At 46.8% G+C, this 27,102-nt stretch overlaps 2 protein-coding genes across 2 annotated transcripts; one reads left to right on the forward strand and one right to left on the reverse strand.

Moving 5' to 3' along the window:
• Positions 1 to 360: 360 nt before the first annotated feature.
• TMEM207 (transmembrane protein 207) lies at positions 361 to 5,433 on the forward strand. The gene is made up of 5 exons (XM_084530075.1): positions 361 to 475; positions 2,249 to 2,286; positions 2,674 to 2,718; positions 3,152 to 3,294; positions 4,084 to 5,433. The coding sequence occupies exons 1-5, from the start codon at positions 401 to 403 to the stop codon at positions 4,230 to 4,232; spliced, it is 450 nt and encodes a 149-aa protein (XP_084386201.1). The 5' UTR covers positions 361 to 400; the 3' UTR covers positions 4,233 to 5,433.
• Positions 5,434 to 11,280: 5,847 nt separating this feature from the next.
• Positions 11,281 to 18,123, reverse strand: CLDN16 (claudin 16; the record flags this gene model as incomplete). The annotated part of the gene is made up of 5 exons (XM_084530323.1): positions 11,281 to 11,420; positions 11,755 to 11,946; positions 13,037 to 13,201; positions 13,452 to 13,554; positions 17,980 to 18,123. 5 exons carry the CDS (start codon positions 18,121 to 18,123, stop codon positions 11,281 to 11,283), a joined length of 744 nt encoding a protein of 247 aa, XP_084386449.1.
• Positions 18,124 to 27,102: the final 8,979 nt, after the last annotated feature.

Below are 27,102 nucleotides of genomic sequence, written 5' to 3' on the forward strand. Positions count from 1 at the left end.
ATGTCGTAATTGCAGCTGAAGGCAACATTTGATGAAAGCACAGCCTCAAAGTATGGTCTCCAGTGATCTTTTATTTGTAGCAGATCCTATTAAATAGCAGTGTTGGTTAATGTGGAACTGAAATTCAGCAACAGGAATTTGTGAACAGCTATGAAAATGCTGAAACACCTGCAAAGTGCTGACCTTAGGCTAATGTTCATTTAACTTGTAGCAGCTGTTTGAGTGTGTCCATGCAAACCTGAGTTCATTCCCTCCTGGTTAGTTGTAATTTCCAAAGGGCGGGAAGCCATTGGGTAGCATGCTCTGTGGCTAAATATGCAGAGAAGTTTTTAAAGCTTCAAATTGCAGAGGGTAAAACAGTGCTGCAAACCCAGCTCTTCCCGCGTTTCTCCAGTTAGTGATGCAGAGACCAAGAGCTTTGTGTTTCACTTCATGGATCACAGAAGCTGGGGTCCTGTGTTTTACCTTCTTCCAGGTAACCAAACCCTTCACTGGGATTCTAGGGAATTGGAGGTGGGAGAAAGATTCAGCTTTTATATAATTTAATCAACATGTTTTTTTGTTTGGTTGGTTGTTTTTGTTTTTTTACTTGGTAAATTTGGGGAGTGTTTAATATTCACAACAGTTCCAGCTGAGGGGTAAAGAAAGCATGACTGCCTTAATCTTTTATTCTATCTATGGCTATTGAAATGGAAGAGCGTGAGTCTTCTGCAGCAAGGGTGGGCGTTTGGCTGCATTGATGGATTACTGCCTCAGAGCAGATGCTCTTTGCTGCAGCTTAACCATGCAGTGGTAGCTGGGCTGAAGTAGTTTGAAGAATGATAAAGGAGAGCCCAGAGGTTGTCATTCAGCCATGAAGAATACTCAGGGCACATGTAATCACAGCAATTGGCTGTCTGGTTTTGACCTGTTATTCTAATAATCAGTTGAAGTGGAAAAAAAATCTTAAATATTCTGCACCAGGGTACATGTGTGACACGGCAAATTAGCTCAATTTTCAAAGGACACGTCTGGAAGAGTTCATTTTGAAGCTTCTTTCTTCTTCCCTATTCCTCATTCTAGTTTCAACTGGTCATGAAATTTCATAGATAATGAAAGAGTTATACCTAAAGACTTCTGGTGAAACTAGGGACTGATCCTGCCCCCATTAAACTGAAAAGCAGTGTGCACAGGATCAGACTGATTTGTGGAGTCATTTGTTGCAGCTTATAGAGACACAAGAAGTCTTGTTAATAAGAGCTATTATATAAGATCTCTCGAATATACATATTTGATACAAATTTCTAATACTCGTTAGAGCTTTCTAGTTTCACTCAAAGTCTGAAATCTCCATATCTTTTGGGTATACAGACAAGGAAATCCAAAGTAAAGTAATGATACATGACTTATGTTAATAGTTTTCTCCAAGAAATGCACCTGCATTCTTCCATCTTGTTTATTCTGTTTCCTGGTGTTATCGCAATTCTATACCTATCTTGATTTCTTTTTGTAGCAAAGATGGCCAAGTGTTAAAACACATCTAATGTGAGTTGTCCAGAAATTCTAACGAATTTGATTCAATCTTGTTGATGAACCACTCCAATTACTTTGTGCCCAGATAATACGAAACTGAGGCTAAGATCAACAAGGCTTGCAAAAGCAAACTTGCTTTAGTGGAGAGTAGGAAATAGACCTGAAGAACAAGTTTCGGGTTCACATATTTGCAGTTGCAAATACACATACCTGAAACCTGACTCTGGGAATGATGCACTACTACTATCCAAAAAAAGGAAAATGCTGGGTATAGCACATATTCAGTCAAAACAACTCCAATTTACAGCTACATTCACAATTAGCCTCTGGAAAATAGCTACAGACCAAGAATTAATCATGAAAAATTCTTCAGCAGACATTTCTGTAAAGTCCAGCTCTGTAAACAGATCTCTGATACCTGCTTGTATCTCCCTGCTCTCAGCCTTCTCTTTTCACATAAAATGAAATGCTTCCCCCTTGGTGTAGCTTTCATCTGCTAACTATTGAATTTATTGAGCTGTCAGGGAGATTATCGGCTGATTTTAATATGGGCTAGCTCAGAGCACAATACACATGCAGCAGTCCCTGGAGAGAGCAGCAGTTTTCATCCCTGCAGGAGCCAGCACCTCTGTTGCTCTTCCTCTCCAAGACAAGATCAGTAATTATATTGACTTAAAACAAAGCAACGAAAACAACAGAAAGCACAACTTGCCCTCTGATTTACGTGTGTTTTCAGTTAGCAGGCTCCGAGTCCGACTGTGAGCCTGGTGAGAGGTGAGTGTGTCTCTCCTGTTTCCTTCACACTGCCAGCCAGGGACGGGCAGGCGGCTGTGGCTGCTCCCACACTGGGCTTTCAGGAACTGGCTGCCTGGTTTTTCTTCCCAAAGGGGAAGCTATCAGCTGTTTGTTCCTCTGGGTTTTCAGCAGAAACACTGGTGGTGGGTACTGGTGTTGAAAAGCAAACCAGTTGCACGCTGCTTTGTACATCATCTGCATCTGCTCCCATCCAGAGAAACTTCTGATCAGATTCCCTCGATGGAGGAAAACTTCTCAATCATGTAGTTACCAATGATGCTTTTCTTTATGCTGACAGATGTGTGCTGGAGCCAGTCTGGTCCCCACTCACTGGACTGAAGCTTTCTTTTATTTCTCCCTTTTTAGGTGCGTTGGGCAGGAAGACGAAAACTTCAGCAGCTGGTATGTGTGGTAAGTTTCAGCTCAGTTCTGTTTTAGAGGGAAAACTGGCAAATAATATTCTTTGATGGATATATGGAGAGAAAAGCATTAAGAGAGACTGATAGCTGGAGAGCATTGCTCCTGGGCTGTCCCTGTGTTCTGTCTTTACTGACTAATGGGAATCATTAATCCATATCCTCACTGTACACTGACAACTGAGCTGGGCAGACCTGATGAATGATTTCAGAGAGAAATGTTAGAATTTCCAGCCAGCACGCAGCACTGAGACGTTGGTTTCCCAGGACTTTGATCATGTCCAGCACGCTGATGGGGGAACCGCAATGTTTAACGGCTATTTGCAAAATACGTTAATGAATATGTTAATTTGAAGACAGGCAGCCATCTGTTGGTGCTGCCCGCAGATGGTGATGGCACCGTTCCTCCTCTGCTGCCTCTGCCTCAGGTTCCTGATGTTGTTTTTCCTGGCCTTGCTCCTGTCCTGCGGGATCTGCTGCTGCCTGCAGTGCTGGCTGAAGCGGCGGAGCTGCCTCCTTCACCCACGCACCCTGGCCGTCTTCGCGCTCAGCAGCTCAGATGCTTTCTGTGGTTAGTCCTCTCCCTGCCCTCTGCAAGGTCCCACGGGGCCCATCCAAAACCCAGTGAGAGGTGGCCAGGTTTGAGTGGGAGCCGGGCTGTGGCTGTCCCTGTGCGTCCATATGTCCCGAAGATGCCTTCTAGGCTTGGCCACGCTGATACTAGAGGTGTGTGGGGCCTTCTCCTTGATATTAGGGCACTTGGCAGCCCAACGTACCTGGGGGTCAGGCAGCCCTTTCCAACACATGACCTGAATTTCTCACCCAGACAAGACCACACTGGTCTACTTGAGCCACCCCAGCAGGCAGCTGGCCTGGCTGATGCACACTGGGGTCTGTCAGGAGGCAGTCTCGGTGGATGTTATTCATCACAGTAGCTGCTCTCAGCATTCTCCCAGAAACACCCACAGTTTTGAGGACAGGACTATAATGACTGTGTGCAGCACTCAGTGCTGACCTGGAGTACTGCCAGCAGGCTGGGCCAGACAACAGCCCCCCAGAAAAAATAAAGCTAGTTCTGTCATTAGGCAGCATTGAGCCCTTCCCAGAGGAAGTACGGCCTGCTTTCTGGGTGGCCACAAACAATGTCTCCACTGGGAGGACCCACCCAAACCCACCCAAATTCCTCTGTTCTCACTTCTTGCATCTGGAGTTTGTGGTGAGAGGTTTTGTGATTTAAAAATTACATCCATGCCTTTCTTGTTCCCAAGTGGTTTGGCAGCTCCTCCCCAGCTCACCCCTCTCACTCCCACGTCTGCTCTTCACTGTCTGCTCTACAGTTTCGTCTTTGCTCTTTCCTCAGCCAATGAAGCCCCTCAGTGTCCGTTCTCCAGATCTCCGAACCCCTGTGTGAACATAGAGACGTCCTCTCCTCCTGCCCCCCGGTTCAGCCTTGGGGGAACTGAGTTGCCTCCATCCTATGAGGATATTATGAAGGAAAACAAGCTCTAGACACCACACGTTGGCTTTCTGCGATCCCACTTGGTTCATCGGAGACCCTCCGTGATGACGCAGTAGTGTGGGAGCAGATCAGCCCTTTCCACAAGTTGGCCAAGAGACTGAAAAGCAGCACGTATTTCATTTGAACCTAAAAGGGGAGCCAAAATGCAAGAGAATAAATACCAAAAGCACGTGTTGAATCTGTCACAGGGGTTCAGATTGACATTATGATACGACTGAATTTTGAGAAACTCCCTCAAAGGTCTGTCTGTGTTGAGGGTTTCTCTCTTGAAGGCTGCTCAATCTGGTGCAACCCCCTGTGTTTTAGGACTGGATGTTGATAAATGACTCGATAGTTACTTCTCAAGCTTGGGCTGCCTCCTTCACTCGGAACAGTGCCAGCAAACACCCTCTGGCAAAGTCATGATGTTCTAATACATTGTAATGCAATCATGCCACTCTGCGATGAAGGATCATTTGCCACATTTAAAATATTTAGCACAGCATATCAGATTTGTCTAATCCAAAAAGCAGTGAATTTAAGGCCAGAAGAAGGAAAGCAAGGGCTGGAGGTTATAGGGACAATCTTGGCAGCAGGAGCAGGCTACAAAACACAAACAACAAAAAAAGCGAGTTTGCTCATTTGAGCTGTTCTTAATTTCATGGTGACTGCCCCCAATTCACTTCTCTTGCCCTAGCATGCCTGCAGACCTTGTATGGCTCAGGACCCACACAGCCACTCCCCACACACAGGAATTACGGGGTCAGAGATTTGGTGTTCAGTTACAGAAAATTATGAGGATAAAGACTGTCTTTTTCTTTGAAGCGGCCATTGCAGACAAGATGGGGAGAGATTTCAAGAAGCCATCCAGACTGCCTTATACTCAGTTGGGATCAGCTCTACCTGGGCCCTTCCTAGGAGGCACGGTCTGCCTTCTTCTCAAATTACAGAGAAAAGATGTAGAATTTCCCCCTTAGCTGGATTCCAGATAAAAGCAAAGATTTCCTTTGTTTTTCACAAGGTGGCCACAGAAGCCTCAGGTCAGCCTGACCTCTCTTCCTCTGCTCTCTCACTGAAGAGGGCTGGGGGCTGCATTAAGAGTCACCTAGGCAAATGTCACACCTAGTGCACACTGTGTGCCTAGGGAACTGTGAGCTCTATGTCAAAGTGGGCACCTGGGTCCATCTTAGGCACCACAAAAGACAAATTGAATCCCACAGCCTGCCTGGTAGAGCAGCTCCCCACCTGTAGAGTGGGGGTGGTATGAGTTCCCCTGCTCAGGAAGGAAACTGGGAAGATAAATCCAGTAAAGGTTATGAAGTGCTCACATATTCTCATAATGAGACTATATAAGTACCTTAGCTAGATAAAGAATAATAGCATATTTTGAGAGACAAATTCTCTGCCAGCACCACCACAAATTATCTCCATAAAATCTTATTTTAGAAGCAGCTTTAATGTTTGACGCTTGTGTGAAAGGAAATAAATGTTACTGTAGCAAAATGAATGTTTGTGCCAGCAGGCTGAAATATTGCAGGGTTTATTAATAAGGAAAATTAGCAAGTACGGAGTCAGCCAGCGGAGAAGTCGAGCAGTTCCTGAGTCTCCTTTCGCTTGCTGAACTTAGTGAGAATTGCAGGTGATTAGCACCTCTCGGGATCAGACCTCTTACATACATAACTGCTTCCACCACTCAACCCCTTCAATTTATGCCCTGAAGCATGAGATTTGATTATGTTTGTCACTTCAGCTTGCTCAGCCTGCTCTTGGGCATTAAATCAGCCACCACTTCCTTCCAACCTCCACCCGGCATTTGCTCCAGTGACCCTTTTGTGGAAGTGAACTCCACAGGCTGTCTGCATTACATGCTGCATAAAACACTGCTGTCTCCTGCTTATTAATTGCTCGGCTCTAAATACATTGCCACCTCTAATTTCACTGAATGTCACCTTCTAATCAGATGACTGGAGAGGCTAACAAGCAAGGACTGATCTGTTTGCAGTGCCTCCACCACTCCGAGTCCCTCTTTCACAAGGTCCAGCCCTCAGTATTTGTTTCCGAGGTGGTAAATCCTTCCCCAGCCACCCAACAGAGGGCAAGCGAGACTTTCAGCAGTGCTCCGAGGCGGCTGCTGCTCTTGCAGAAACATTCCCGGGAGCAGGTTTGTGTTCCCGCGCTACTAGCATGCCTTCAACTGCATTCTGCTTCATCTTTGAGGTGCTTTAATTATTAAAAAAGAAATTAAATAATTCAATCAAAATCTCAGCAAGTGGCTTACAGTAAAGTGAGGTAGTGGTTACAAAGTCAGGCTCCAGCAGCAGCCACCAGCATGGAGCACCTGCATGTGCACTGCAGTACTTGTGCAACACAGCAGGAGCCCTGAGGAATTCCAGCATCTGCAGATGACCAGGAGCCATCTCCAAAAAGCGTCCGTGTGGGATTGTATGGGGGCAAGCTGGTGGGTTTTTGGTATAAACCCATCTTGCTGCTGGCTTGGGGTGGAGATGGAGAGCACCCCGAGGGGGGGCTGATGGCTTCCTGGGCAGGGCAGCCTAGTTCATGAGGACCTGACCTGGTCCTTGGCTTCCTGGCCATGCAAATGGAGAAAGGGATGAGTTCTTTCCTTCAGGCAATGTAGCTGGGATGGCCACACCAACCACATATTGCCCCACTAAAGCTGCCTCTACCAGCCCGCTCCCCTACTCCCCGGTGCTCCAGCAGAGTGGGCGAGGTTTTTCCAGCCCCTTGTTCCCATCCTTACAACAGCAGCAGCTTTGCTTGGCATATTCTGCTTTTGTAAGCACTCAGCCCTTAACAAGGTCAGTTGCTGCAGTTTGGCTGATGGTTCCTGAGTTATGAGGAAAGATGAGCCATTTCTTTATAATTCATCACCTTTGGAGTTGGGTCTACTTTGGAAATGCACTTGTTCTGTTGTGACCCTCTGACTTCCACCCATCTTGTAATTTATATTTCCCATTGACTTTGAGAGGAAATAGCAAACTGTTCTAGAGAAGCCCAGAGAACTCTGGAAGGCAGGAGTATTTGTGAGGGAACTCATCAGCAAGCCTTGACAGGGGGAAATGGGAGCAGAGCAGAGGAGATAATTGCTTGGTGACCATCTGGAAGCAAAAGACAAAGGGAACATGGGGAGGTGAAGGGCTGGACTTTCACCTCCACACGTCAACAGCTGAATAATAAAGTCATAAACTGGCTCTCGGGCAAAACAGAGCAAAAAGAAAGGCAGCTGAGTCATAATGGGGGGTTGGCCAGGGCTGCCAGGAGGGCTGCAAACAAAAGATGTGAAAAAATAGAAATATTCTTTAATCTGTTATGTGTTTTATTGTTATTATTATTATTATGATTGTCATCTGAAGGCTTTTGTGTAAGGAAGAGGATGAGGCTGCGGGCAGATGCTCTCTCTCTCTCTGGGTCACTAGATAGGAAAGTTCTGGCTCTTTCTTTCTTGCTCAAAGGCATCTTACAGCAGGAACCCAATAGCAACACGGACAAAATTGTCCTCTGCTCCCTGTAGCAGTGCTTGGGCAGAATATTTTGGTCATTAGTTGCTTGCCCACAGTAGTTAAAAGATGCAGAAGAACAAGCTGTGGTGTCCCAGCCCCAGCTGAGAGAGAAAGCCTGGTTTTCTTGGTGTGATTTTATTTTTCTCTGTTTGCAAGTTTAAAAAAAAAATAACTAGAAGTAGATGTGGCGAGAGATAAAGTCTGCCAACTCTCAAAGAGCTGCTGCTACTGGTGTGCACTGGGGTCTGGCATCTGCAGGTAATGGTGAAAGTCTGGGCAGCCTCTGGAATCCACCCCACTGTCCCAGAGGCTGGTTTCCTTACAACAGAACAATGATTTCCCTCCAGGAATCAGGGCAAAGCACCGTTCTGGGTGAAACTTGGAAGTGGTGTTAGAGGAAGCTGACACTCAATGACAACTGCATTTATATTATCTCAAAAATATGGCAATCTGTAAGGAAAAGAGATTTTTGAAGTAACATTCTTATGTAATGAAAATAATTGTTCAGATCTATGGCATTCACACACACATACACACACACACACAAAAAAAACAAAAACAAAAACAAAAACAAAAACAAAAACAAAAAAAAAACACATTGCAATGCATGCAAAAAGTGGGGAAATCCATATTTTGGAACATATCCGTGTACCTGCATGAGGAGATGTTAGTTCACAAGGACAGGAGAGTGAGTCCTCATTAGTGCTGGGGTAAGAGCCCTTGTGAACAAGGCTCATTGAGATGGTGAGAGGACGAAATGCTGCAGGCAGAGAAGGACAATGACTGCAGATGTCATCGTTTTATTGGCTATTTCTTGCTTGCATAAATCAAAATGGGAAATCAATACCTATTTGTAGGGTATGAAATCAGCTTTGCAAAGAGCTTACCTACAAGACATTATTGATTTCCATAACCTGCGGCCATCTGGAGGCCTGGCAAACTGTGCTGGGCTGCGTGGTGTGAGTAGGGAGGGCAATGGGGAGCCCCAGGACTGAGGAGATGCTGCAGTTGAGGAGATGTCAGGGAGGAAGAAAGGGAGGTCTTGGCTCAGTCCCCACCTCTGTCTGCGGCCTCAGAAACTAAACGATGAAACTGAAGTGGACTAGATGCTCCAATGGGCAAAAACGCTCCTTAGGAGTCAGTGAAAAGTGGGAGAAGGCTAAAAACCTGTTGGAACCAAAGGATTAAATGTTGGGCCTCGTCTGGAAAGTGCAGCTGAACAGTCTTGTGAAGCCACCAGTGGCTGTCAGGAAGGCAAGGGTGGTCTGTTATATCCTGCCCCACTCCTCCTGTGAGCTGAGTAGGATGCAGATAGGAATTTGGAAGAGCTAAAGAAACACATTAATACCTGAGCTCAGCTGCAATGCCTCAGGTCTTGGCAACTGGTTGTGATTTTGAAAGAGAAAGGAAGACCTCTGTACTTTCTGGGGGAATTTGTTGCAAATGAGTAAATGACCATACTAAAATAGATTGGCATTGTGGCATTATGACAAGCTAAGGAAGACTTCACGCTGCAGTCATGAAATCAGAGTTCAATCAATCAGTGAATCAACAATTAAATATTAACAACTGATCAAAACATCAGATGGAGTGTCAGCGGGATTTGAATGAACCAATGCAGCACTGGAATGGTTGTTACAAAACATTAACCCAGCAAACCTAAGGGCTGCTGTGACCTTTTCTTAGCCCTCTTGTGCAGGATGTAGATCCTCAAAAGCTACTGTATAGCACAGGAAGAACAGAATTAACCCTTATTCCACACATATACTGAAGAAAAGAAAGTCTCGTGAATGTTTATGGAACAGTCTCTTTATACGTGTATATTTGAGGAATGTGCACCCTGAGTTAAGACAGTATTTGGGGTATGCATATACCTTATTGGTACCCCTGGAGGAGCACAAGGCTGAAGGACCAAATGAGATCAGTCCTCTATATTTACCCTTGACCAGAGTTTAAATGTGTAATCCCAAAGTGTCTACTGAATGATTGCTTGTTGTGACCCATGTGTTGCAAGTCACAAAACACTTCTTGGCATCCTAAAGCAAACTGAAGACCATCAGGACAAAGGCCCAGAAGTCTCCCCAGCTACAGCATACCCCAGAAAAAGAGCAGGAGAAATCAATGGCCTGAGATCTGCCGGCACACCTGTATTAGCAGGTGATCCCCGACTGTTCCTCCTCTTCTGAACAAGAAACAAAATTTCCCAGAAAAAAAGATAACCCATGGATAACCCATGAGAGGACTAAGCCCCTCATCTTCCATTGTAGGGGCTCTCAGAGGGACTCAGCCCACTCCATCCCATCTGCCTGTGGCCATCAAGCTTCACTTTGTATCAGAGGAAGGAGTTTTTCCTTCCAGTCCACCAAGTGGTCAGTGGAGGAAGCCTCCATTTGGTGGGCCCTCTGTTCTCAAGGGTGTGCACACCCCTAATGAAACCCCTGATGTTTCTCCACCACCCCAGATAGGTACCTCTCTGTGCTGAAAGCCTTTTCTCACTCTCTGGTGCCCATCACTGAATAAAGTGGTGCTCATGGCAGAAAGGACTGGATTTGGGCAGGTCCCACCCAACCTAACAAAGCCATGTCTCAAGTTCTTTTTCCTTCAGAGGTATTGAAGGGCTGTCGGTGCTTTTGCACCCATCCTTAGGGAATGTGCTGAAGGCAGCCTGGATTGCAGCAGGAGACAGCAGTCCTGAACTGGATTTAAATACCCTTTGATGGAAAGAGGGAGAAGTTTTTACAATCCTTTATCCTGCTTTCTAGCTGGTATAGGTTCATTGTCATGCACAAGGCCAGGTCTTGGATCTTCAATCACTGTCTGTCCAGGCAAAACTTTTACTAAACAGAAAGGAGCTGGCAATTTCCAGATCTCAGTGAAATCTAGTGAATCCCTAATGTACATTTTAGCACCTACAGAGAAAATCTGTATTTTACAGGAAAGAATGCACCTGAATTTCCAGTGTTTCCTCAGTGCAGAGGTTTATGGGCCAAAAAATGCAGCCAGGCATTTAACACAGCTCTTTATCTTCTGTTGAGCTCCCCAGCTACCTTCAGGAGCAACATCCCCCATGCTGGCTGCACGGGGCCCAGATGTTTGCCAGATGATCAGTCCCTCTCTCCACAGGAGCATGTATTTTCTGCTTTGTATGTTCTTTCAACACATTGCCAGACAGGGAGCAGATCCACCTTGCAGTCTGGGGATCTTCACACTGAACACTGGTGGCTGATTCCAGGAGCAGCTGATTTATTTCACTCGCACTGATAGTGATGAGCCAAAAGCTGGAAGATTTTGTGTTGGCTATTTCAGTCTATGCTTATGCAAGCAGCCCCAGTACTCGAGAAAACTGGAATCCTTGAAGCAAAGTCTTCCTGGAGATTACTTTCTTGAAGGCAATTTTTGTGAAGCTCTCATAATGCAAATATTGTAACACACAGTATATCATCAAAATTCAACTTTTCATCTATGCCACAACCCCAGGAGCTCAGGTTCCTGCACAACCTACTGGAGTGGAGCTCTTTCTGGTGCATTTGCCTCCTCCTCACACTCTCGTATCCACGGCATACATTTTGGCAGTAGCTGTTTGTGAGGATGGCAGGTGCACATTGGTTACAACTGTCCCAGCTGAGGAATAGCCTTTCCTCAAGGAGTAAGCAGGGTGAAGCCTTCCAGAGCTGGTCTCTGTGAGGAGAGAAATAGGATCTGCTAACGAGTGCTTGGTGACTTTCAGCTTGTAAAGCCTCGAAATACAGAGAAAGAAGCATTCAAAGATATGATGTAATAACACATTTTATGTCATACTTACAGCTCAGCTCCCACCCAAAGCCCTTGATGTGCTTTATAGTGCTGCTGAAATAGCATTATTCCCATTTTACAGCTGAGGATGCTGCAACTGGGGATGAGCAACCATCCTGAAGGACATGCCTGAAGGACATTCCTGATGCCATGTGCCTGTAGTAGGCCCTGAGAAACGTCTGTCTCTTTGGTGCGTTTCAGCCCTAGAAGAGCTCCTCACCTCTGAAGAGGTACATGCAGCAGGTGAGCAGGGCCCCAGACAAGAAACAGCCAAGCGACCCCGCCATGCCGAGCCAGCAGGACCAGCCAAACTTGTACTGGATGCCCAGAAACACGTTGTGGAAGACCAGAGAGGAGCGCTCCACGTAGACGTCAACGGCGTACCACACCGAGCCAGTAATGCCTGGGAGACCTGCAGGACGGGAGGGAGGTGCCACACGGAGCTCCCACATGCTGCAGTGATCTCAAAGAGACCACAAATACAAAATTTTGAGCTACAGCCTGCTCTCTTCTGGGGCAGACTTTGGGATAGGAAGAACTTCCTTGAACATGAGGTTTTGGCCCCTGCTCTGTCTCAGCCCAGTCACTTTGGCTGATTTATCCTTGCCCCTACTGATGTCAGCTTGAGCCCTTTCAGACAGCGTTTGTACCTCATGGCCCCAGCCACTATAAGCTCCAGTTGGTAGCACTTAGAGTTTTGCATTAAAAGGCAGAAAGCTCCTTCTTTCTTAGCTTGTTGTAAAGTTGCTTTGAGATTTTAATTTTCTAATCTCCTTTGACTTTCTGAACTTTAACAGCATTTTTCAAGTCAACTTTGTGAGGTACACAGAGGATGTTTAAAAGAACCTCCCAAAGTACACGTGCTCCCAGTAGCTGGGGTAAGTTGCATGTTAAATCAGCATATGCTAAAGTAGAGGTAGATGGTTAATACCGGCAAAAAGTCAAATGAAAAGATCTGGTACCTAGTCAGCTGTCTATTTATATTGTGTTTAAAATCCTCCCACTGGCTGTAACAGCAAAGCACCTAGGTCAGCCAGGTACTTATCACCTGGGAAGGAGAGCTGTGCTATTATCCTTTTATTACAAATCAACTGCAGAGATTTGGGGCTAAGTGACTTGCCCAAGGTCACACAGTCTGTGCCAGAACAAGGAACCAAACCAGGGTGCCAGGGCATTTCTAATCCTTCAGCAATTCTGCCTCTTTGCTCTATCAACAACACTGAGTTCCTCACAGCAAACCAGCAGTAAATGGAAGTCAGTCAACACAGCAGCCAAGGCATCTGGCCAATAAATGAAATGAAAGCAGATAAACTCAACTATGTGCTGCTAGGGGCAGGTGGTGAATAGTGGAAGCTATATTGCACAAATAAAGCAAATAAACATCCTTCTCCTGTGTTTACCCTCTAGAAAATCACCAACTCCTGTCCCCAAATAAGGGAAGGCTTTAAAGCTTCCCCCTTTTGCTAAAGGGTGTTGTGCAGGGCAGGGGTGCAGTGGAATACCTGCGATGAGCAAGGTAACTCCAGACACCAGGCAGATGCGCAGCTTGATGAGTGGCTCATCTGGAAGGAATTTCACACAATCCAGTCCCAGGACAAGGAAGAGAAATCCAAATCCTGCCAGGATATCTGCTGTGATCATCATGGCTCGGGTCAGCACCAGCTTCACTGCAGGAGAGAAGCAGACTGTTCTAGCATGTGAGGAATGGCCATGTGGGTGGGTAATGGGGTCAGGTCCTGTGGAAACATTTTTTCCTGGAGTGAAGCTTTCTCCAGCTTCCCCTGGGAATAATACTCAACTGAGAAAAGAAAAATGGCTGCAATACATGGGTACACCAAATTATCTGCTCTTTTTGTCTCCCTGTTCTTCACTCAGGTCTCCCCACTGCTCATGGAAATACCTTTATCTCTTACGTACCGGGGTGCTCAGCGAAGATGGAGTCGTACTCATCGCAAGTTTGGATCCCATCAAAAACATTTGTGACACATTCCCACCACAGGCCACGGCATTTTGTACTCACCTACAGGTTAAGAGGAGAAAAAAAGACCATAAATTACTATATCCACCAACACAGCGGACGGGCAGCTAGGCTGTTCAGCAGGAACCCTGGTCCAGTTATGTCAATGGCTCTTTGGACTTGTTTAGTATGAAGAACTGAAAAAGGGTCAGGATGGAAAGAAAGAAATAAATTTTCTATGTCCCTGCTCATGATTTTAAATTAGAATGAAATAGATTCAGATGAGACATTGGGGCACAAAACCATCATTTTGGGAAGGATAAAAATTCTGAAGGGAATGTCTGCGAGAAGCTGGGGGTAGGTGATGTTTGCTCTTGCAGCCTTGCAGCTCTTGCAGCACTTGCAGCTCTTGCAGCCTTGCCAGCTGCTTTCCCAGGCTGAGCTGGGCAGGGCTGTGGACCAGACGACCCATGAGTTTGCCATCACACTCTCTTTCCCCCACCTTCCTGCGGAGAAGGCTCAGGAGGACGGAGCTGCTCGTGACTCACAGGGACCAGCCTCACACCAGGAGAGCTGGCCTTGGCGCAATACAGGAGTGTTTTGCTGCAGAGCAAGGTGTGAGCCCCTTCCCAAATGTTTCTGAAGGGCTGCCCCAAGTGACTCAGCCCTGAACACCGGCTGGAAAAGCAGAGGAAGCCAGCGTTAATCCTGGCCCTGGGGCTCCCGCTGCGCTGCTGTGGGACCGATGCGCCTGGCCACTCATCGCTGAGACATCCAGACTTCGCAGACCTTGCAGTAGCATCATGGCTCATCCTTTCTGTCCTCTTGAAGCCTTAGATAGCATTCCCAGCCCAGCCTTTCATAAATCGCTTTAATATGGGAGGCATTTTAATTACCAATGCAAATATGGCAACGAGCGCCTCTAAAACATTCCTGGGATTGCTCATACAAGGAGCGGAGATAATGTGGGTGCAGCTTTGGGCTCCAGCCTACCCCTGCTGCTGCCAGGGGCACCTTACTGCTGCTAGTGGAAAGAGAAATTTAGGGGGAATGGGTCTCACGCAGGGGACAGGAACCGTGCTGGTTTGGGTGATGTGAAATATTCATTTTTCCTACGCTTTGTAAATCTCAAAGCAGATAATAACACATCTCAGCTGCTTAATAAAGTCTAATCTGTGATGTATTGAAACCTGTAGCCAGCCACAGTACTTTCTTCACAGCACAGTGTACAAATTGTACAAGCTCTCCGTGATACTGCAGGGTGGCCTAAAGGTGACTAAAAATGATTCACTATTTCAGGCTGGCAAAAAGTTGTTATTCAAGTTTCAATGAAAATAATCTATATGTTTTGTTTTGTGAAGATGAAAACTACTTACAATTTCTCAGAATTTGGTGGCAAGTTAAATGAAAAATATCACAAAAAAAAAAAAAAAAAAAAAAAAAGCTGTTTTCATTGATTCTTATTTTTCAAGAGAACAGTTTCATGTTAACCAATTTGCATAGGCGTAAGCATTTACTGTGGCCCTCAATACAGCTGCAGCCCCTCTTTGGTCTTTATTTATCAGCATTTGGGCTGTGCTTGAAATTAACATATTTTTATTAAACTGCATTTTGTTCCACTTGTGTTTATACCATTTCACATTCATCTCAAATCTCTGTAGGCTTATTCGTACTACTCTATATTCAGCTACTACTCTCATGCACTTCCTCACTTGCTCACATTAGTATTGTTTTTTAAATCTTACAGGCAGCATCCTCATCTAAATTATTTATAAAGAGGCTAATGGCATTCCAGGCTTCATTTGCTTCCAGGTAAAACAGAGGCAGGTCCTAGAGGTAAAAAATTCATCATAATCTAGCTTGTGAACCTACCCCCTTCCTAGACTGGAAAAAAAAAAAAAAAAAAAGATTTTTTTTTTTTTATTCTTGGGATGTGCCACCTGTCATCTACTCTTGCTAGCACAGAAGATGAGCATAACCAAGGAATTCTGCAGCACATGCACAGCCAGGGATAAAAGTTTCATTGCTTGATGCAAGAGTGATGGGAACAGAAGTCGGAGGGGGAGACCTGTGGCTAGCCTGAGCCACTGCTGAACTATTCCAGATTTTGTTATCAGTTTCTTAACTTCCTTGGACATCCCTTTCTCCCCTCTGCTTTGTGTCCTGTTTGTCCTTCTGGTTGTTAGTCTGCTCCTCAGCTAGCCTTGGGCATCTGCCTTTGGGCAGGCACGCACCTGGCACGTGGAAACTCGCTGCTGCAAACGGAGGGGTCAAGGCCACCTGGGCCATCATGGGGACACAGCACTCATGTTGTCATCCCATGGTCACAGCCATGCACCATTTTGTTAGCACCCCGTCACCTCTTTCTTCTTGTAGCAAACCCACTCCAGCTTTCCTGAGCCCAGCCAAGGACTCCCCAAGGAGCTGCAATTTCTGGCCAGAACTCCTCATCTCCCATTCTGATTATGAAACACATCACCACGACCTGCTTTCCCTAACACAGGTATGCATGTAAAACATAAACTGCATAATGACTGTAATATATATAATCATATCCTATGCATGATGTATAATTACTACTAAAATAAATCTAATATAAAAAATGACAGAACAAGCACACGCTTACCCTTCTGGGGAAAGCACAGAAGACAAACATGTGAGAGACGTTAGTCACGGTGTTTTACTGCACTGTAAAAGGTGCCAGCACACAGTGATGATGAGCCTAGCACGAGAGTGAACCAGGCAGTGTTTAACAGTGGTGGTGAGACTTTTAATTCATCCACAACAGGGAGGGACTGAGTGCACACAACAGTACTCACTAGGAAGCAGTTTATGGCTTTTTCCAGCACAAACCACTGCAAAACCTGGCCCAGGTTTGCCTTGATGCTCGCAGTGAGTGCAAGAGTTTGAGCCCCGCTCTGTGGTGCTGCATCTTGCTGGATCCAGAGTTCTGCAGTGGAGACGAGATGCTGTAGGCCAAGGTCAAAGGCAAGAGAGATTTCCGTGCTGGAGGATGGAGGTGCTTTCTCCTGAAGTTGAAAGTTGTCTGAATAACCCTTTTCCTAGCTGAAAAGAGGAGTTACTGTGCACTCCAGGCTTTCCTGGCCATGGACAGTTTCCCTGCATTCCCATATTGTGAGAGGCAATGAGTCATTAGGGCCATTAGGGAGGTCATTTGGTCAGGTATTAAGGCTGGGGGCACTTTGCTCCAGTATTTAGTATTCACACTCAGAGCAGGAATGTGAGAGTGGAGGCTGCTAATAACCACACTGGGTGTTAATGGAGCACTTAGGGACAGCCCAGCACAGGTGCCTTTGTGGCAAGAAGACAAGGTTACACAGCCTTGGGGTATCGGGCTGAGTTCTTTCCCGGACTCACTTTATTCAAGATTGGGTGTCCCTCCTCTGTTTTGCTCGGAAATGATGCCTCAATATGGGATCCATTTGGCTTTTCTGAACATACTGATATTCTCAGCTGATCCCAAATGATTCACGGTTTCCTGAAATTAATCTAAAATAACCCCCAAATTAGGATGACAAACAAAGAGCGATATCCCAGCCAGAACTAGTGGGTCCACACTCTTTTTCCTGCTGGGGGTTCACTGGCAGTTCCTCTCAAGTCAGCAGCCTTGAGCCTGTTATGCCCTTTCAACTGTGCTTCCTTCAAACTGCTGAACATCCCATTACTGTCACTGAATGCAGAGGAGCTCCTCTGATTTCCTCTGCTAGACTGCAGATAGAAAGCTTCCTCCTGATAAATTCAGCCAAAGTCTCTGTCCTGGGAAGTGTTTCACCTCAGCACAAAGCACCCAGTTTTCCAGACAACAGATTTCCACACTGTGGCCCTGCAGCCCTTCAATGTGCAGAAAATGATGCCTGCCTGGGGAAGAAAACTGCAGTACCGCATCCTAGGGAAATAGGGATGATTTAGGGTCTGGAGTCTGGGGCACAGCTTGCAAATATGTGCCATTCTGCCCCTTCATTTCTTTCAACTTACTTCTGCCAAAACCGTTCTCTAACATGAAAGTGCTAATGTCTGCACAAGTTCAAGAAAATATTTTTGAGTGCTGGATCTGACAGCAGTCCCCATGGTCCCCCCACATTTCTGTTAGCCCTAGAGCTCAATGGCTATTGAGAAAAATGCTTGTGGAGCACAGATTTATATGTTGGATTTCTTCATCAAGAAGACTGACCTACAGAACTAGAAACATCTCCAAAATTTCTGTGCAGGCTGGAGATGCTGGGTAATGTGCTCCAGTTCATGCACATTAAAATCTGGAGCCTCTAGACTTTTCCTGAGAGCAGAGCCTGGCAGAGAGAATTACACAAAATGACCACTTTTCCCCTGCTCTTGCCAGAGTCATTTGTTTCATTTTCATCCACTTTCATCCAGCCCAATGGGGGAAATGTAGATGAGAGTGGAGCAACGATGCCACGGTCTCCCTAGGACACATTTGATTTGGAGATCTGGTCCTCTGAAAGATCTTACCTCCAGGGAATCATCAGCATTCACCATCCAGCAGTCTGTCCAGGTAGATACTATCAAAAACCCAGTAGAAAAAAAAGCAAAAAAACAGCCAGCATACTGGAGGAAAAACCTCATCCCAGAAGGCTGCAGCACATCCAGCGGCATGGGAAAAACAGCGCCCGGGTCTTTTTTCTTAAAGCCGGAATAGAAGCAGAGCCTTCGTGTCCAGGTCACCACTGCCCTTTCCAGTGGCCATGAACAGTGGGAACTCCTGAGTTCTGCAAAAGCAGAGCTGAAGCAGGGACAGGAGGAGGGAGCCCACACCAAACGTGGAGTTGCTGCAGCCAATCAGCCCTGCACGGCTGGAGCTCTTGTCATGCCTGGCTGAAGGGAAATGGGGCTGTGCAGAAGTGACACACACATAGCTGGAGTCCTGGGCCTCCAAGGGAAAGAAAAGGTATCGTCACAGGGGTTGGCAAAGTAGGGATTTTGTAAAAGGATCAAAACTTGTTCAGGGAAGAAGTTTTGAGCACCGCTAGGTGTAATACACAAGTGCATCCATGTGCACACCCATGCAGCACATTAATATTTATTCCTCCATACTAGTTCATGCCTCGGTACTGACAAACTATAGCGTGCACAGGTGAAGATTCCAGGCCCTTTGGTTACCCTGTCGGGCTCCAGCACCCTGATGATCCAGTTCAATGCAGGAAGGGAAGGGAAAGGGTAGCAGTCATGGACCCTCAGCGCCAACACCAACAACCACAAACAACTATCCCAGCTCAGATATGGAGCTCTTTATTCTGCATTTAAGCCAAACCTACATACTTCTCATGCCCCGTTCATGGCCTTACTGCAGATCACACATGGAAATCTGGAACTTTTCAAGCTAGGCCACAGGGCCAGCTTCCAGGAAAACCAAGGGGGAGAAGGACTAGAAAATCCTTCCACCCTGAAGGTCCATATGTACAGAACCATCACATACTCAATAATCTTTATTTTTGGAAAGAGAAGCTGTAAAAAAAAAATAATATGGAGATTTACTTTTAGTGGGCAAGTCTTCAGCACAGGGCTGAGGAGCAGATTCTTGCTGTTTGCAATCTGCTTTCCCAAACCGAGCGTGTCTGTCACCTCATCTGCCACCTGAAGATGGAGCCAGTTTGTACTTTTACAGAGCTGTTCAAAGCTTGCTTTCTCTTCTACAAGAATTCCCTCCAAAAATAATAGCAATAACTTGTTTGTTGTTACAGCAGTATATAACCTGGAGAATTCCTCTCATAACCTTACAAGGCAGTTTTACTGTCAGAGGTATCTTTTTGCCTCTACCCCAGGATCACTCGGTGCTTCAGAGGACGCACCGCAGAATTCCTCAGTATGTGCTGCTGGGAGACACTGGATAAAGAACAAAATGCCCAAGTCAAAAAGGCAGGGTCTGTAGGGCTCTGGGCTGCTTTACCTTTCCTGCTGTGTTTTTTAATTCCATTCTTAGAAGCTGAGCACCGAGGAACTTTTCTTCCTTCATTGCCAGACGCATGTCTTGATATGGTTGTGTGGGTATGAAGCTTTCTGCTGAAATTTCTTGCTTCGAAGTGCCTATATAAGGCAAAAAAAATACCATGATCTTCACTTTATGGCTTTCTATGACAAGGGCAAGCTTGTGTTTCCAACAGTTCTGACCCACAGGGACATGGCATTGGCCACACGGCCTCATAAAGGGTAATGACTTTCATTAGCCACATGTATATGGATTGCACTGACATGAGACAGGTACTGACATATGCATAACCTTCCTGTACCTGCCTTCTTCTATGTTAATTAACCTGTGGCTGCACCAGTTTTCAGAGTAAGGTACTGTGGCTAACTGTTATTAGTAGTAACTCAGAAAAAGTGGTGTGGTGAGCTCAGAGAAGACCTGGAAAATTGGAGTGAGCCTTCCCACAAGCAGAACTGAATCCTTAGAGAGGACAAGTGCAGAGCTTGAGAGTAGCAGAGCTTGGACTAACCAAACAATGTATTATGGCCATATGTATCTCCCTGCCTTCTCACTCTGTCCTGAATTCAGACACAAGCCTCCTTCAGAAATAAATCAAATCAAATCAAAATCCCACCTGGGGAGAATGGGCAATTGTTCCCAATACAAGCATGAGGTGGAAAGCTAAAAGCTCCCAGGAAAATACCAGGACCACACTACCAGCCAGAGTGGAGTTTCTAAGCTTTTGTCATGAGCCCATCACACTCAATTCTTCTGGCTTAGCACACCACTTGTCTGTGCCTGTCAGCCCAAGGAGCAAACTCCACAAAGAGCTGTAGGCGGCGTGTTCAGGTGCAGGGCTCCCAGTGGCTTGCTCCATCTCTCCATAGCTCTAACAACATCTCGTTTATGTTCCGCATGTCCAATGATTCGTGTTGTTGTTCCAGCTCCATCTTCTCTCCCTGTGTCCCCTTCCTGTAGGGCAGGGCATGTGAATGACCCTTCCTAGAGCAGGATGCCAGTGCTTCTCTGGCCATGAGTCACTGAAGGACATGAAGTGGCTTCACACCAGCTATTTGCATCTCACTCAGGGCTCAGGAACATCCTGGCTCTGGTGGCAGAGCAGGTCAAGATGCTCCAGTTTTCCCTGGTGTAAGAGTGCTCCAGAGCGTGCAATATGATGGTTTGTGATTTTCACCTGACAGAGAGACCAGCACAGTATCTGCTCCTTCATTAGGCTCATCTCTCTAAACAGTCCCATGGAAACTGCTGGAGTTATTAGAAAGAATGCAGAATTCTTATACAATAGAAACTGACAGTAAATATATAATAGTCTTTATTTAAAACAAATCCACATCTTCATGAAGCAAAGTCTGTGGCAGTTTCTCATTATATACTGCGTTCCTAGCTTAGCATGGCAGATGTCCCCTCATCTTTGGAAATCAGCTCTCTCAAAATATCTCAAGATGTCTTTGTATAGCCTAAAACCAGGCTGACATGATTCAGTATAGCTTTCAAGTGGATCTGTAGGCTGCAGTATGTACACAAACTGCATCGTTTTCTGTCAGCTAATCTAACATTTGCAGTATTTTAACACTAACAAAAGCATTGGGGTATCCTAATAATTATCAGAGCTTGGTTTAGTAGGGCTTTTAAACTGCGTGGCATCAATGCAGCACAACTTCCCTAAGGCAACAGCTTTATCACCTGGTCTACATGCTCCTAGCAATGAGATGAGTGCACTCCAGGTCGATTGCTTTTATTACTCCATTAATACAAGGTGGTCTGTGCTCCCTGTCAAAGGCAAGCCATTATGGTCTCATTTCTGTTATGGATGTACTTACAGAGAGTGATAGATACTACTGCCACACTTGGGAGGATCATAGCTGGTTTTCAGCTGCATATCCACAAAATCATTCCTGCAACAACGCCACAGCGGGGCTGCCATCCCATGAGCAGGAAAAAGTGTGTCCTCCTTTTGCTGCCATGTTATCTAACACACAGTGTAGCAGAGGACCTTGAGCAAGAGGGATGTTCTGATGCTGCCCATCAAATACTTGAAATACAGATCTCATTGCAAGTGAGCACACCGTCAGTGGAGCAATTGTCATGCTCAGGGCCAGGGGCTTGTCAGACAGGCACAGCGTGGGAGCCAGAGGTGATGGAGAGATCTGGGCAGTGCGTATCAGCTGCAACATACCTGTCCTGCTGTGCTCATGTGGTCACAGAGCCCTGGGAGCCAGCTTCGTGTTAGCTGGGTAACCCCAAGGAGGGCAGTAAAATTTCTGAGCAATCTGCTGCTTTTCAAGCAGGCAATATACAGGATTAAATGAAAGTAGGAAGATAAATGCATTTTCTATTAGAGTTGGGCTTAAAGGTAAGTAAAACCTGTGTGTGTGTTTGTGTGTGTATGAGTAATACACGTGTAGATATGACGCCTGCATACACTCCTTTGAAAGAGTATTTTCGGTCACTCCAATGCAACCATAATAAAAAAAGCATTTCAATATAGACTTTTCAGGCTCTGATATGCCTTGTAATCTCTCTTCAGTAAGATACATTTTCTTTTATAGCAGCATAGTAAATCCACAGCTGACAAACACATGATCTCAGGGATGTATTACTAACCCCATTTTAGAGCGGGGAAACTGAGGCGGTGACTAAGCAAGTGACTTAGATCGAGAGCGAGGAGTCACAGCCCCGCTCCTCCTGTAGCACGGTGGCTGCACTCTCTGCATGGGAGTGGTGAGATCCTTATCTGCCAAAACATGCATGACAGAAGCTCCGGGTTCCTGAAAGCAGCCACCGAGAACACACAGTGCCGGCGCTGCATACCAGGTTCGCGCAGGCGTGTGTGGACAGAGGAGCAGGGCAGTGGATCAGACACACCTTCTCTCGGCATGTCACTAGATCCCGTGAATAGCCCTTGTCCCCAGGCACCCTGGGGGTTGTTGATGCCTTGCCACTTCCCTGTATCGTCGTCATCCTCTTCCAAGCACAGGTTTCCCAGCATGAGTCTGAAGTCTCCCGCACCCTGATGCAAAGGTGATAAAATGCAAGTGAAACACAAGGTCCGTGCCACTAATTGCAATCATACTGGAAGGACATGGAGAGTGAGGAGCATATTTACGCTTTTTCCACGGTTTCAGGGAAAAGCCAAGGAAGAGAAGTCATTCCACAGAAGGAGTTCGTATTGTGCTTGTTCTCCGGCTTCTGCTTCTCAGGAACAAGGCTCACGTTCACGGCACCGAGGGGAGCTGTGTGCGTGCCTCTCGCCCTGCCGTGCTCCCTGCTGCAGCCCAGCCCCTCCGGTGACTCACTGCACAAGAAGCATCCGCTCCGGGCCACGGTACCCCCCTCCACTCCTATTCAGCTGACCTTCTTATCAGAGAATGATAAAAGACCCTCCAGGAGACTCACCAAGGGGGGATAAAAGGGACTGCTCAGTTAGAAATGGCTTGGCTTCAGGATGTTTGATCTGCTATAGAAAAGCAAGAAGGGCAAGAGTTAAAGCTTGGGAGAAAACAGTTGTGGCCGTGATTCATGGCCCATGAGCATGGGAAAGGTTTTGGAGCTGTCTGGGTGAGTGTGGGTCAGTGCCTACTGACCTGCCTGGCACCGGTCCTTTGCTACCTGTTTTCTGTCCCCTAGTTTAACACCAAGCATCCCTGCTGTGCATCCAACACTACCCAGAGCAGATGCAGCAGCGACCCCAGGTCTGCCTATCACAGTGGGCTCTGGTGAGGGAGGAGAGCCACCTGCAGACACCCTGGGGACTCACCTGCCCCCTCACCAGAGGCACCCTTTCCCTTGTCAATCACCACCACAAGGTTTTGGTGCACCCTGGCAGCTCCTGTGCTGCAGATCAGAGCCAGAGCATCTTGTGCCCTGGCTCCAGCCCTGTCCCTGCACAGGAGGGGACAAGGCAAAAATGCCCCTGCCTGTGCTGCCGAGCTGACAATTTGAGCAGAGCCGCTGGTGGCTCACACTCAGCCCAGCACCCTCTGCTAGCACCTGAGAGCAGAGCCCTGCTGCAGGCTGGAGGGAGCAGTGGGGGCATGGAAGGTGGGGAGGACAGGCTAATCTTTGATGGAAATTCCCTGAGGAATGGGTACCACAGGGGCAGAGCTGCACCCCCAGCCCTAGGATAGGAGATGGCATTGGTGACTTCAGCCTCTGGAGCTCATCTTGGCCAAGGCATCTAGATAGGGAGTGTCTGTAGGGGCTTTCTCTCCTCTTCTCTCTCCCGCCCTGGCCTCTCCTCTGCGCTGGAGTCCCTCCGTGCACTCAGAGAGGAGACCATGGCATGCTCTTTTCCTCTTTCTCCTCTTCTGTCCCTGTTGTACCCCAGAGCTGGCTGTCCAGGTAGGGTTTGGTTCCCTTTCTGTTCTTTATTGCAGGTGCGCTGCTTCTCATCTAAGCTCTCCCAAGGCAGACTGCCTACTCCCTGCATCCTACATGCATCCCAAATAAATGAGGAGGGCATTCACTTTTCTTTCCTAATGGGGACCTGGACCAACCTGCCCATTCACCAGGCATTGTGCTCATCCTTCTCCTGTCCTCCCAAGTGCCGGGGCTCCTCTCACTTCATGTGTCACACATGGGAGCCCCACCAGGCCCCTGCCTCCACAGCTCACAGTGGCTGTCCCGCTGCTTCGAGCTCGTCTCACCAGCCACGAGGAGTTCCTCTGCCTTGCTTCTACTCATGCTTCATTAAGGCCTTTGTCAACCCCACAGGCCGCAGGTCCCAAACCTCTGGTGTACACAGACCTTGGAAGGGATTTCATGAACAAAGAGAGGCAAAGCTGTGAGGAACACACCTACAGCCTCTGGCCTGCAGCCAGGTAGCTGGGGCTTTCAACTCCCTCGAGGCACTGAAACATGACCCTCGGTTGCCAGTGTGCTCTCCCAGTCCTAACAACAGGGACAGCAGGACGGGTGTGCCACCAAGTCCAGGCGAGACACTCCTTCCTTCCTCCTCCTCCTCCTTGCACACCCAGGCACGCACATGCTGCTTCCCAGGCAGATGTGTCTTGCAGTCAGCAAAGGATTTTCAAGTGTTTCATTCTCACGTAGGCACTAGAATTACTGTGTACGTTTAAAGATTTCTGCAGGTTTGACCCTGCTCCCCGCTGGAAAATCCAGCCGTGTGTGCCACAGCGGCAGCTGCTGAGTGCTTCAGAAATACCTGGCTCTGATTTCAGTGAGGGACTGAAGCGTATTGAATGTCGGGGCTTACAAATCCCATCATAATGTTCCGCTCATTTATTGCGGAGGCAACAGCTTGTTGGAGGATGGTTGTACAGGTTGACCATAACTGTGAGGATGCTGAGCAATTGTTCACCAGCCCCAGACTCTCATAAAATTTTCTACCACACAATAATCTGTGTACCATGAATCATTCCAATATCCAAACACATCCCAAATGCGTTACACCTGATGGATCCCCAGAGGAATTCACGGCAATATGTGTAATTGGCTGGGTTCAGAAATCCCAATATACCTGTAAATTTGTGCCCTAGCCTTTACCTTGCACATGAGCAGCTTGAACGGTCTGATCTACAACCCCCGCAGCAGTTCATGGCACAGCCTTTCTAGGAAGGGCCCTGGATTACTTTATCTTCCTAGCGTCAGTTATTTGACTTGTCATAAAGTCTGAGGAAGTGGAAAGAGGATGTGGTCCAGGTACAAAGAGGTGAGACATAGATATACATTGGGATGGGAATCTTTGAGCAATCTTTAAAATGCTGACTACAGCTTGGGCTTTTCCTTGACATAAAGGTTGCCCCGAAACCAGACTCACAGGTACTCTCCTGGGTGAGCAACATAAAGGGTGGTAATTCTGGCTTCATGGTGAGGACTTTGTCTCCAACCTTGGCTTAACGGCAGTTCCTGCAGGAACATTCAGATCTCATTAGGCATCTGCATTAGGTATCTTCTCTTCTGCCTCCTGTCTGTTTCTTATACCTTTCTTCCATTCCAGTTCCTCCTCTTTCCTACATCTCATTTCAGGAAGAACCACATGAGGAAAATTTTTCAGTGGTGATTCTGAAGGGATCAGATGTTTCACGTGCCAGTTTCAGGAAATTCATTCCATAGCTCATCCATCAAGCTCATACATGAGCACAGACATTGCTGAGCCTCTGGTGGAGGCTTGGGGAGATATAGGTAGAAAGGGGGTCCCTGCTATGGCTGGTTCCTGGTGGATCAGAACTGGGACCCTGCAGGCATCAGGAACATGGTGAGAGCAAGGAGGATGGCTGCATGCCAAGGGTTAGATCTTTACAGAGCCCGTTCTCTGAAGGACCTCAGAGATGTGTTCTGAACTGCTCTTAGAAAACTCTTCTTTGGATATGCAGGTACCAGGGATGAATTTTATTTTGTTTGGACCTTGGTGTACATCTCATGCACTCATGCCCTGAGTGTGACACTTGCAATGCATGGATCTGCCTCTCTCTCCCTCTCTGAGTCTCACTCACACAGGTTACTTGCCTCCTTTGCCCCAGAACTGCAACACCATAAGCTGCTGTGCTCCACTTGCACCTTTTGGCACGTTTTCCCACTGAGGCAGAAAACAGCCACATTTTTATTGCTTGACCCTTCCAACAAGGCAAACTTTCCACCTGTCACTTACCTATTGAGACCCTGGATGGTCCACCACACCTGTCCCACCATCTGGCACCATGATTAGGGTTCCTCACAATCTGCGAAAGGCAGAGTTGGTGATGTGGCATAGAACTGCCTTCTATCAACAGCATGCAGAAGCCAGTTTAATAACTTCCTGCTTTTCCCACCCTTACCTCTCTAGTACTGTGAAGCTCATCTTTTCCATGAATTTGGCCGTGTCCAACTTTTGTTTTCTCTCTGGCCTCTGGTACAGAACGTCCAGCAAAAGAACAATCCTAAAATAGAAAAATCCAAAGCAAAACAAATCCTACCGTACGGGTCAAATCTCTTGGCCTCCATGGGATAGGTTTCATGCCATGGAGTCTTTATCAGAGCTTCCAGTATCACTTTGGAAAACAACAGATGAGTGGCAGGGTGCAGGACCACGTCTGTGTCTCAGCAGCTTGCTGCCCTGCACAGACAAGCCCTACGAGCTGAGCACTGCGGGTAATGACAGACACGATGCAGCTTTATACATGCCAAAACCACTTGTTTACAGATGGGAATGATTTCAGTGTTTTGGGGCTTTCTGAGGAACATTCTCAGGCCTTGTGGTCATTTGTGGGCTGCTGATTCAGGAGAGGAGGAAAAACAACGGCAACAGGTGAAAACCAAAAAGACAGGGAACAGGCATGATCCCATCCAGAGCCCTCACCAGAGGGTGGTTTGGAGAAGCCAGCAATCAAACAGCCTCCAGCCTCCTGCAACCTCAGTACGTGGCATATAAGCACATTTTAACCAGAGCCAGATGAAATCAATCATGTGAAGAGCAGAGTGAAACTACTCCCAAAACTGCAGCTTTATTACAGCCAGTGAGGAAACACAAATGTTTGAATGACTGCGAGAAGAGGGTTGATTATTAGCTTGGTTTATCTCTAGCAGATTAGAAATTCCAGGTCGTGTCTGCTGACCAAACACTGGGTGGTTTAGGCTGTTTCTGACCCTCAGAATTTGAAAAGGAATAATTCCTGCAGCCCATTTCAAATCCAATTTTCACAATACCCCTG

Source organism: Aythya ferina (genome assembly GCF_964211825.1).
Source record: "Aythya ferina genome assembly, chromosome: 9".
NCBI lineage: Eukaryota > Metazoa > Chordata > Aves > Anseriformes > Anatidae > Aythya > Aythya ferina.